The sequence below is a fragment of the Pseudonaja textilis genome, chromosome 2, assembly GCF_049901715.1.
Source record: "Pseudonaja textilis isolate UNSWEBS1 chromosome 2, rPseTex1.2, whole genome shotgun sequence".
Lineage (NCBI taxonomy): Eukaryota > Metazoa > Chordata > Lepidosauria > Squamata > Elapidae > Pseudonaja > Pseudonaja textilis.
This window is the reverse complement of record NC_141991.1, coordinates 30,972,592-30,985,038: the sequence shown is the minus strand read 5'-3', so window position 1 is coordinate 30,985,038 and position 12,447 is coordinate 30,972,592. Positions and strand designations below refer to the sequence as shown.

At 41.5% G+C, this 12,447-nt stretch overlaps 1 protein-coding gene across 3 annotated transcripts in view; it reads right to left on the bottom strand.

The window, feature by feature from the left end:
* TAFA1 (TAFA chemokine like family member 1) overlaps window positions 1-6,378 on the bottom strand; it is a 452,039-nt gene extending 445,661 nt beyond the window's left edge. The window contains exons 1-3 of one of the 3 annotated variants that reach the window (XM_087923643.1): window positions 6,192-6,256; window positions 5,462-6,015; window positions 2,533-2,656 (exon numbers count right to left, since the gene is read on the bottom strand). In XM_087923643.1, the coding sequence (XP_087779769.1) occupies window positions 2,533-2,656; window positions 5,462-5,500 (163 nt within the window). In that variant the 5' untranslated portion in view covers window positions 5,501-6,015; window positions 6,192-6,256. The other 2 variants (XM_087923641.1, XM_087923642.1) reach the window with 2 other exon arrangements.
* Between the last annotated feature and the right edge of the window lie 6,069 nt (window positions 6,379-12,447).

Genomic DNA, 12,447 nt, shown 5'->3' with positions numbered 1-12,447 from the left:
CTCATGATGATGGAGGAGGAGATATAGCTGACAATCAATTAAGGTTTTTTTTTCTATTAAAAACAGCAAAGTGTCATAAAACAACAGTCATGAGTTAGAAAAATTATCTATTTATCCAACTTGTCTGATTTTTAATTCCTTCCCCCTATCTTGCTGCAATGTTTCAATCTTCCTTAAACAGCAGCTAAGTCAAAGTGGTAAATGATGAATTCCTAATAATATCTGTCTGAAAAATAGCAAATGCTTGGAAACCAAGCTGAATATGTTAAAAAACCTCTGTTCGTTTTCATATTAGCATATTTTCATTGGTTGCTGGGTATATCTCCCATATGCATTATCCAGTCAGATCACCAATGTGTATGTGTCTGCATGCACAATTTCCACATTATGCCAGCAGAACCTTCTAAAACAAAACAAAACATGCAGCTGTATCTTTCTAGAGGTTCCTCAAAGCCTTGCCCTCTGCAGACTTATAGCAATGTGAAACCATCATGAGCATTTCTGTCAAATTCCACTCATCTGTCAGAGTAGTGGATTATTTCTTGAGAGACTGAAATTGGTTGCCTTGGATCAGAACACCATCAATCTTACTCATGTAGGGTGCAGGCTGACTGCTTCAAAGTCTCACAAGAGGAACAGCTCTGCTGTTCCTAAGCAGGTGATGAGGCAGTTGTAAAATCTTCACTCTATCTATATCACAGCCCCTGTGAAAGACACGTCATATTTCCCATTTCTTCCACCTTCTGTATGCATTCTATGCCATTCTCTTCTACTTCAATAAAGGAGGCAATTTTTCAAGCTTAGGCGAATACTCCAAGTCACAAGAATATCTATCCCTCATTTGTTTTTCTCTTTCTCTTGTTTCACCTGATTGTGCAAAAACTAGACCTCATTTTCCTTGTCACTGTTTTTTTTTTTAATTTATGGACTTGCTAATCCATTGTGTCATCGTCAATGCCATATAACACTTTTCTGTATCTATAGGTAGATACACTTCTTTTGATGTTCTTTCAGAAGAAAAACATCTAAATAGTTCTAATAATTGTCAGTTTCATCATTAGAGGTAGAAAGTCATACATGAACAATCAATGTTTAAAGCTTAAAATGGAATACATCAAATGCAACTCATTGAGATTTTCTCCTATGTTAAAATTATGGCTGTACTAGTACTGTTTCAATAGAGAAAATGGGTGCTCAAGTGCAACTTGTCATTTTTGAGCTTATCTAGGAAAAGTTTTCAATCAATCATTTTTCTATTGTTCTTATGAATTATTGTTAGTCATTCTTCCTCAGACTATTTCATTTTGGATTGGAGATTCAGTGAAGTCCGAAGTTGAATCCTACATTAAATTCTCAGTCCACATTGTAGGAACTCATGCTTTCATCCATCCATTCTCATCCATATGATCTTTGAGAGCACATTTTAAAATGGCATCATGTCATTTCATTTTGGAACAACAAAGTCCAAACAAACAAGCCCCACCATCATCATTTTGTTTTCCAAAAGCCTTCTTTCCAAAGCCAAATTTCCAATAGAGTGGTCTTATATAGTTCATCATTGATCATTATGATTGATCATTCCCTGAATCATAAGCCATGAAGCAAGTCCCAAACAAACCGTCAGTCTTGAAATATTGCGTAGCTGATCTCCACTTGAGGAATAGTGTTGTAACGAAATGCCTTAAACGCAATCTTACCTTAATCAATTTCTATTTCCAACACAAATATCCTTTTCCTTCCTTCAACCTCCAAGCATCTTTAGAAATACTTCCCATTGAATGACCATAAATCACCATCTGTGACAAATTCAGGCAACGGCTCACTGTTGTTCACACTCTATGCCATCATTTTAATAGAACTAATACTTTCACAGCATGGGAATTAAAGCAAAGGGTCTCCAAAAGATAATCTGCAACTAGAGACTCACTTACCAGAGTGTAAGTCCAAATGGTACAATGGCATACAAATAGAACTAAGAATATGCATATCATGTATAACATATGCTTATATTTTCTCTGACATTTTTCTCACAGGTCTTCCAAGGTGTTAAAATATACCCATTGGGAAAGATATTGTTTTCTCTTTGGTTTTTCCTACCTTTCCCAGACCCACAATTTAGGCACTGGTCTCTTTGCGGATATTTGGTTTTAATACAGGGATCTAATGCCTCAGTTACACATTCCCCAGTCAATAAAAGCTATACTTTAAGTCCTGTACCCTGTGATTTTTAATAAGGTTAATTTTCTATCCACCCCCACATATATCACAGTGCATTAAGCAAAGACTGAATTGTAAACGGTATGAGTTACCCATAGTGAGCTTCCAGTGTAAAGTAGGAAAAAGAAGTCACACAGAGAGAGAGGGGGAAAGACACAAATACACAACCTAAATAAGTGTTGTATTCCCTTTCCAGACAAGCAAACATTGAGGTGCTTACGTTATCAGATTTTTAAATGTGAGCTGATTGCACATCATACATACTCACAGGCCTATTCTGGCATCTCTAGCAGTATCCACTGTGAATCATCTTACCTGGTCTGGGCAGATGCTGATGCTGCTGAAATGTTTGATGAAGGGACCCTTGGCAGAGCAGTACAGCACAGGCACTTATCCACAAATACAGGACCCAGGACATTGCAGACACCATGGCCATTCTCTGAAGAAAAGGCAAGGCAAGAGTTAGCATTCCCACCAAGTAGGATCACCTTCTAAGTTCCTTTCAGGTCTATTAGTTCTTTCCTATCTTTCATCTAGGCTGTGGTTTTCACATATCAAAGAGCATATTCAAGAGACCTTGAGACCAGCTTCTACGCCAACTTTAAATAATTCAGGAGTATAAATGAAATTTATTTGTAAAAAAAGCCCAGGGCTAGTAGAAACCAAGCTGCAGCTGATGAGTTTGGTTTGAATTACAAAAGTCACACTGATGTGCTGGTCTTCTGGAGGGCACATTTGAAGGCAGAAGATTAGACATTCATGCCTTGTTGTTTATTTTTTTTTTTTAACCATGCCATTGATACTTTGCAGCAGTTTATACCTCTAGGTTTTCAATAGTCCACTGTAAGTGACACTAATACTTCCTTTGGTTTCTGTTGTGGATATGCACAGTTGACAGTCAACCGCCTGAAAGGATAACTCTCATTTTCAACAGTTATTCCACACAGCAACAAGAAGCGGCACAAGGGGTCCATCTGAGGCTATTTTTCTCCTTGTTATATTCTGTTGAACAGGAAATGGGAGTATCACTCCTACAACATCCTTTCTGCTATTGAGGATTGCTTATTATAGCACTAACTCTTCCATTTGCATACATCAAAGTACAATCTCAGAGCTTCATAAAATACTGGCTGTACGGCTGAAAGTTATTGCATATAATCTTCCTGGCCAGTTTGGGAATTCTGATACCTTTCAGTATCATACTTAACTGCACCAGGCTCAACTCTCAAGCCATTAAAATTTTATTATCATCTGGTCTGCCAAGCAAAGTAACGGGTTTCTCAGAAACATATGCTTCCTTCCCCCATTTTAGCCAAGCCAAGCCAAACCAAGCCGCCACCTTTCACCAGCCTTGTATTTTATCTAAATTCACCTAACACAAAAACTCATTTGTGTGCCCTTTGGCAATTAACAGAAAAGAGCCTTAGTCTGAATGAACATTAGGGAAGATGCGCTTATCCCCACCCCCACCCAAAATGGAAGATCCCTCTTTGTCAAGGCCTGGTTTGTGAACCCTTGATTTCATTTCTGTTGCACTGATGATTGGTTCAGATGGCCTCTATGTAAAAGTGTATGCATGCATGTGAATGCATCTCACAAAGCTTTTTACCCAAACGCCCAAAACTTTAACCTTAAACTGTCTACTATTGACCTCACCCCTTTCCTAAGAGGTCTGTAGGGGGCGTGCATAAGTGCACCAACATGCCTACCGTCCCTGTCCTATTTTTTCTTTTATTTTTCTTATATGTACCCATTTCATGTATTCATAACTATGTATATATTTATACCTATTATCTTGTAAGCAATTGACAAATATAAATAAAGAAATAAATAAAGTTCCCACTGCCTCTCTGCAATGCTTTCGATGCCTGCCAAGGGTTGGTTATTCCGTGCACCGTCCAGCATTTCGAACAACTCCTTCTGTTGCTTTTCACATTGCCAAATTAATCAAACCACGGGCAGACTCCTTAGTCAGCCAATGACAAGGTGGCATTTTCTTTCTAATAACCCAATCAGCAGAGCATCAGGGTTTTTTTTTGTTTTGAAGACGAGGGGGAGACAAGACTTCCAGACTCTGAGAAACCTCCTTTGATTCTCAGGGTTAATTTGGAGGCAGTTAAGACTAAGGCTAAAATGAGAAAGTGGAGGGAGGGGTGTTTGAGAAAGAATCACCCTTCTGGGTTTTTTGTTTGTTTGTTTGTTTGTTTGTTTTTGGTCAAGCAGAAAAGAAGCACCCTCTGATCCACTGCAGTGTGTCAATGTCAAGCCGAGATGTAACTATGTTTTTGCAATTAACTATTTCAAGCATCTTTTAACAATGATGTCTGAAAATGGCTGTGGGTCCGAAAGAGGACAGATCAAGCCCAACTTTTTAAAGGAGACACTTAATATTGCAAAATGGCAAGAGATTATTGTCTCCAGCAGCTGCCATTTAAATCACCTTCTCTGCCTATCTAATATACTTGCCCAAGTAAACAGCAGTTTACTTTATAGCTTCACAGCGCTCTCTCTCTCTCTCTCTCTCTCTCTGACTTTCACTTCACTCCAAATGAAAGACCCATCACCTCTCTCTCTCTGCTTCCTTCTTTACCCACCTCCCCCCAAGAACAAAGCACCCTGCGATCCTACAGTCGTCACATATCCAAACCCATGCAGAACCAGATCGATTTAGAGAGCGATCTTCCACCCTGCTTTGCAAGGGAGGGGTTCGCTTACGACATCAACAAATATCCAAGAAGAAAAGGACGAGCCTCAGCTGAGACTTCCATCCTTCAAGTGCCTTAATTCAACCTGAACTTTTTTTTTTTAAATTTTTATTTTTCACCAGCTAAGCCGTGAGCAAAAGAAGAATGGGAAAGGGGTGGGAAGGAGGAACATGAAGAGCTTCTGAACCCCTTACTATGATCTTTGAACCGCATGGAAGGCATTCTTTTAAATCCCTTCCCCCCTTATCTACCCCCACTTCCAGTTTCAGCCTCCTAACATCCATCTTGAGAGGAGACGGGGGTGGGTGAGGGGGAAGCTCATCATTTTAATGAACTTTTATTTTCTGGAAATCGCCCCAGTTCTTTGCCTTTCCTGAGGAATGCTTCGCCTTCTCCCTCCCTCGGCTCCTCCCAAACCTGCCCGATGCTTGTTTCTCCTACTCCACCGAAATCCTCCCAAGCTAAAGGGGGTGGGGAGAGGAAGCTCTTCCCCGGTTTGCGCTCGGCTGCGTCTTGAAGTCTCGGAAAGGTTGCCTTACCTGAGTACCGCAAGCCAAAGCAGAGCGCTCTGGAAGCATACATTGGAAAGATTTAACACTTTTTCAAATCCATTTGGATGGACCACAGCGTCGGGGTGGGAGGCGATAGAAATCCGCTTCGGCCCCCGGGGCAAGCAAAAGAATGGTCTTTTCTTCTCTCTCTCTCTCCACTTCCTTGGGATGTCTTCTCCTGAAGACCAAGGCAACCCCAGGCGTCTCAGATGGGCTGATCGGCGTCTCTCTCCCGCGCCCCACCACAGTCTCGCTGGCCGGATTCCTCCGTCCAACTGTTAGAAAGACATCTAAGCTGGCTTTTCTCTGCTCCGGGTCTCTCACAGGCTGTCATAAAAGTAGCCAAGGATGGTGAGACGGAAAATCCCCGTCATTTTCACCTTTCAGTCGTTCTCCCGAGCCTCTCGTCGCCCTTCTGCTTGATGCTGGACCTTTGGAGCGATCTGGAGATAATTTGTGGCTTCCCCGGACACTTCTGCTGGAAGAGCGGCGGCCGTGGAATGACAATCGCTCAATCGCTCGCTCTCCAAGGTACTCCGCGCCTGAGTAAAAGCAGACCATGTACCGTAGGCTAAAGCCCAGCCTGGCAATACCCGGTGCCGATTGTCTGTTTTAATATATCCCCGGTTCGGTGAAAGTCTCGCATCTCTTAAAGGGACACGACGCCCCCCCCCCCTCCTCCCTTTGACGGTAAGGCAGCAGCCCCGAATTGCCTCACCTGCTCAAACTGCCCTGCTTTCCACACCCGCCGAAGCTGCCTTTTAAAGGCGGGCAGGGTTGAGCATTGCTGCCACTCGGCGTGTGCCAACCAGCCAGCCAGCAGCCAGGGGGTTCTCCCTCCTCCCCGCAGCATCAGAGAGAAGGGAGGGGGGAAAACCCCGGGGAAGCAGGCTGAGCATGGGCAGGAAAGCGTCGGCAGTTCAAAATGTGAGCAGGCAAGGGTGGGGGGGAGAGGAGGGGAGAGGTAACGCAATCGGGGAAAGGAGTGTGCAAAAAACGGAGTCCTCAGCTTTTCCCTAGAGAGAGCGCTTGGCCTTTGAGGGTGGCTACCGATCCCCCTGGGGAAATACACAAACATCCCTTCTTTAATATCACCTGTGGTCCTGTGCAGAGGGACAGAAGGATGGTTGGGGTGTTATTTTCACTCCATCAGAGGGTTTTGCTGCATCCGATCCAAGGAATGTGACTAAATGAAACCGGTAACTCTCCGAAAATATAAGTTAACATAATAATCAGATCAAGACACCATCCCTCTTTTTCCCTCACTCTGGTCACACACGCCCCTTTCATGCAGATGTCAAGGTTCACAATTAAGTTATTAATCATAAATAGAACTGTTGACATTTATGGGCTCCCAAAACTGACCTAATAAATTTTGTCTTTTTTTTTTTATTTTTCCTTTATTGTGTTTCTGTTTCAAGCATCAAGGTTTGGAGCTATGACAAACACATCCAACTTATTAAATAAAAAAAAAATCCAAATGAAAAGAAAGACAAAAATAAATTAAAACAACATTAACAGCGACAAATTAGATCTTCTACAACCTAGGAGCCAGGCAAACTTTCTCTGCATACCACATAGACAAGTTCCTAATTGAAAGATGATCTTCACTTTTGAAATGAAGGCCTCTTCTCCTGCGGATTTTAGTATCCAGGAAAATTCATAGCAGGAAAGGCAGATCTATGGATGGTTAATCCCAAAGGCATTAAGAGCTTTATGGGTCAATACCAATATTCTGAACACAACAGAAACCTTTCCTGATCTTGGAGAAGCTTCCAGTGAGTGCTATGTGAGCTAATGGGTCAATACCAATATTCTGAAGGCCACTAGAAGCTAGTTCTGATCTTTCAGAAGAAGCATCACATGATCCCCATAAGTAGCCTTGCTAGCACATATTTCATCATTTGCAGTCTCAGAATATATTTCAAGGGTAGGTCTGCTTACAGGATATGGCAGTAGTCAAAGTGTATTGAGGCGTGGATAATGTTTACTAGGTGTGGTTGCTTTGAAATGGGTTTTGTAGAGAAAAGTGAGAGAGACAGAAAGACAGGGACACACACAGAGAGAGAGAGAGATAAAGAGAGAGACAGAGAGCGACAGAGGCAGAGAGAGAGAGAGAGAGTGAGGCAGTGAGAGTCACAGAGAGACATAGAGTGAGTTTGTACTTAGTGCTTATGCTAAGTACTGTTTTTTTACAAAATGAACATAAGCCAGCCAAAATAAACTGTGATTTATTTCCCACTGAATGGAAAAAGTTGCTAAAACTTGTAAACGCCTCTCTTGCTCCAATCAATGAAAAAAAAAACACTGGTTAATTTTGCAAGACATGTTATTGTATTTTAATTTTGAAATAGTGAAGGGAATAGTACATAGAATAATAGGGTTGGAACAGATCTTGGAGTTCTTTTATTCTAACCTCCGGCTCAAGCAAGGTACCCTAATACCATTCTGGATCAATGGCTGTCCAAACTCTTCTTGAAAATCTTCAGTGAGCACCCATAACTTTCAGAGGTAAGCTGTTCCACTGATTAATTCTTCTTACTGTCGGGAAAATGCTCCTTAGATCTTGGTTGGATCTCTCTTGACTGATGTTCTACCTGTTACTTCTTGTCCTACTCTCAGATGCTTTGGAGAACACATCAACCCCTTCTCTGTGACAAATCCCTCAAGTAGTGGAAGAATCCTATCATATCACCTCCAACCCTCCTCTGTGTTAGACTAGGCATATGAATTCCCTCAATCATTCATCTCTTTAAGATCTCTGTTGCTCTTTTCTGCATTCTTTCTAGGGCTTCAAAATACCTTCTGTAACATGGTGACCAGAACTGGATGCAGTATTCTAAATGTGGTCTCACCAGTGCAGTATATGTGGACATCTTTTTTTTTGGGGGATAAAAACAAGTGCCTTCTCTTTTCCACTCTGATCATACCCTACCATGAGGGCTTTATTTGATGATCATTTTTTTGCATTGTTACATTTATCTGATGCCAACAATTTAAAAGGTAATTTACAGAACTGCTTCTCCTTTCCTTTCCTCTCCTCTCTTATATTTATACTAACAATACATTACATTTGTAATTCTGGTGAGCAAGTCTCACTGACCTTAGTTGAACAAATAACAAACCAAATAAGCATGCAAAGAATCTGCTTTAAGCATTTGACTTAAGCAAGTTCCTTAACGAGATGAAAGTACATCTAGTGAACAGGTATCAGATAAAATTCATTGTTTTCTGCTACATGCAAGATCTTGACATAAAGGCATACACTATTTCAGGAGCAATACAACAAGATACAAAATGAGCCACCAATTCAAACCTACCATAACCTTCACAATGGCTTTAAGCCACCAACATTTTCATCCCTTACACCCCTTCTCCCTATCAAATAATTTCTCCAGAATAGATGATTCAAGAAGGGTAGATTTAGATTTTCACAATCTTCTTTTCTTTTTAACATGCAAATTTTCTCACTTGACAGATCAATTAATAAATAGCTACAATTATCATTATGCCAATAATGCTCTTTGCTAAGTTTCAGAGATATCAATTAGCACTGAGAAATGAAGGAGGTAAGATAGTGGCATGCTAATATCTCCAAAGGGAACACAACTAAATTTTTCATTCCTTTGTTCAGAGGGCTATTTTATATACTGGTAGCTCTGCTAAGCTTGTCAAATACTATTTCTCATTGTCATTCTTTCCTGCCAAAAAACAAAAGGAAATTGCTTTGTTGTAATTGGGTAATTTGGCACCAAATCTCAGTGGTAGGATCTGGGGCTGAAAGGGGGGAGCGTGCAAGAATCATAAAAATGAGCTTGGGGTTACATTGATGGCCCTTCCACTAAAATGCACTCAAGACTGATCCAGGTTGTTTTGACTACCTTCCAACTATTTAGACTGATATATATATACATACACATACACACACACACACACACACACACACACATACATACATACTTGTGAGCTAATAAAGACTTCCTCATCAATCAGTCCTTTGTGACCAATAATTGAGCACAAAGAACTAAAAACAATCAGTGTTTTTTTTGCCAGCCAGGTAATAAGAGCCTTATTCCATCTCTTTAAATCCGTGATGAAATGCACACCTCTTCTCTCCCCCCACTCCAGAATAACAGTGTATCCAATAGAAGAAAACACACATATCCCAGGGCAGTGGTGGTGTTCAATTTTTTTATTACCAGTTCTGTGGGCGTGGCTTGGTGGGCATGGTGTGGCTTGGTGGGCGTGGCAGAGGAAAGATACTGCAAAAATCCCCATTTCCACCCCACTCCATAAGAATATGGAGGAAGAATATACTGTAAAATCCCCATTCCCTCCCCAACCCACTAACCTGCTTTCCAGCTCTATTCTCCTTTACAGGGCAACAAAAGAAGACCCAGTCGATCAGCTGGGACTCCAATCAGCTGGGACTCGGAAGGCAGCAAATAGATGGGGGCAAGGCCAACCAGAGGCAGTATTTACCGGTTCTCCAAACAACTACTGGTTCTTCAGAACCTATCAGAACTGGCTGAATACCACCTCTGTCCCAAGGTTGAACTATGGAATCCTTGGTGCTCTCTGATCATGGGTGTTTGTTTGCAAATGTTTCATTACCCAACTAGAGAACATCATCAGTACCAGTGAGTGTGGGGTTTTCTCCTTGTTTATAAACAGTAGCTTGCCGTGCCAGTTTTAGTAGGAGTGTGGCTTTCTTCTTGATAGTTTCTCCCTGGTTATTTCCCAGGTGTTAATCCTGGCTTATATGGGTGTTGGCTCTTGGAGACAATATGTTCTGATTTTTTTGTTTCCTTCTTAACTTTTTTTTAATCTTTACTTTTGAATGGCAGATAAATATGGTTTATTTCTTATGGTTTATTTATGGCCTACTCATGGATTATTTGTCCAAATGCCAAACTTCCAAGAATTTCTTAGAGGTTTTGGATTTAGCTTGGTCTAAGATGCTCACAGTTTCCCAGATGAGATTATGATTGAGTTTGTCCACATTTTGCGAGATTACAGAGTTTTTGTTGTGTTTTCTGAATGCTGGTTGGTGTTTATGGAACAGATTAAATTAAAGGAATTTTAAATAAGATGGACTATTTAGATTGTTAACTGACCTACTTTTTTATCTCCTTGAGAACAGTACAATACATTCTTAGCACATCCACCATAGTGGTTGCTTTCACACCTGCTTTGAAGTTGTGGTTGCCAATTTTAACTTCCAGGGAAAACACAAAGCAGAGGAAACTCATCTTTCTGGGATCCCACTAGACATACACCTGGTTGTTACCTGCAGCTGCAAATTAGCTCAGAATAGCACTTTGAAGGGTTCATTTTGCCCACTTGTCTTAGACATCAGCACTTTCTGAAAGCAGTAAAGACAAGGCTGTGTGTAGCAGATTGAGCCTCTGTGTCATATTCTGAGCTTCCAAAAACTGAAAAGAGTTGGAAAAGGATGGGGGATGAAGGAGAAAGATCTCTTCAATGATCACCACTGCAAGCCAAAAAGAAAATACATCAAATCGTTCATGCCACATTGGAAAAATAACAACATGACTTGCAAAATAAGCTCTGTTAAAGAAGACTCAGAAACTATCACCAGGGTCAACAAGGTGAGATATAATCAGGCTTCCAAATAACATAGGGAAGAATGGGTATTAGAGTCTCTAGTGCTTATGGTGTGACTATATGTCTGCATAACGTGTCAAATGCTTCTTCAGTATCTAAGTGCAGCTGGCTCAATTGCTCCCTGGAGATCTCCCCAGGCTGCTTTTATGCTGGCAGGCATGTCAGGGCACATTTCTTAGTTTCAGATTTCTCCCAGTGCCATTGATTCAGGACAGGATGGAAGAAGTTTGCTCTCATTGTGGGTGATTGAAAATGTCATCTAGTGCCCAGCCAAGGCAACAAAGCTATGATCGCGAGAGCACCCATTCTAAGAGACCATTTTCTGCCAAGTTCGGAACCCTGAAATTCTCAGCGAGCCTTTGCAAATGTAACTGCTTCCCATAAGTTCTCCTTCACTCTAAGAATGTGGCCCATGCATTGAAAATGGGGTGTTCCTCCAGTGCTGATCTGCAGACTGAGACATTGCTGTAAATGCAGCTCAGGTGTAATAATATCCAGCCCCAAAGTTTTTCCAAACATGTATCCTCATTTTTCTCCAGACTCTATTTTTGGATATCATTCAGGTCAAGGAGACCTCTGAGTTTTTCAAACTCCTACTTGATGTTTTGCAATATTCTGCTTGGTCCTAATACAGATAGTCCACAACTGGGAAGAGAATTTTGGTTGCGAAACAAGGATTTTAAAAAAATGAGTCATTCTCCAATTTTATGATTTTTTTTTTTTGCCATAATTGTTAAGGGAATTATTGCAGTTATTAAGGGAATCATGTAATTAAGTGAATTTGGCTTCCCTCATTGAGTTTGCTTGTCAGAAGCCCCCTGGGGAAGTGGAAAATGGCAATAACATGAACCTAGAACAGGAGTGTCAAACTCGATTTCATTTAGGGCTGCATCAGGGTTGTGTTTGATCTCGGAGGGGCCATAGCGGCATGTGGCCAAGGAGCATGGCCAACTTGACATCACTCATCGAGGCTCCATTTTCAACTGTGATGACCTCCTGGAGCTCTCTGCTGCTGAAAACAGAGTGCACAGCCTCTCTGGGCCTCTGTTTTCACTGGCAGAGGACTGCAGGAGACCATTACAGTTAAAAACAGAACCCAGGTGGGACTTTCTTGGCCTCCCTGAGCTCTGTTTTCACTGGCAGAGGCACCGCAGACTGGTCGTTTGCTGTTTCTAGTGCAGCCCCACTGGCCAGATCTAAGCATCCCCCGAGCTGGATCCAGCCCCTAGGCCTTGAGTTTGATACCCCTGCACCTTGGAACCATTGTAGATACACACTAGGTGCCAAGCGCCTGAACTTTGACTGTGTGACTATGGGGGTGCTGCTATGGTTGTAAGTACAAGGAC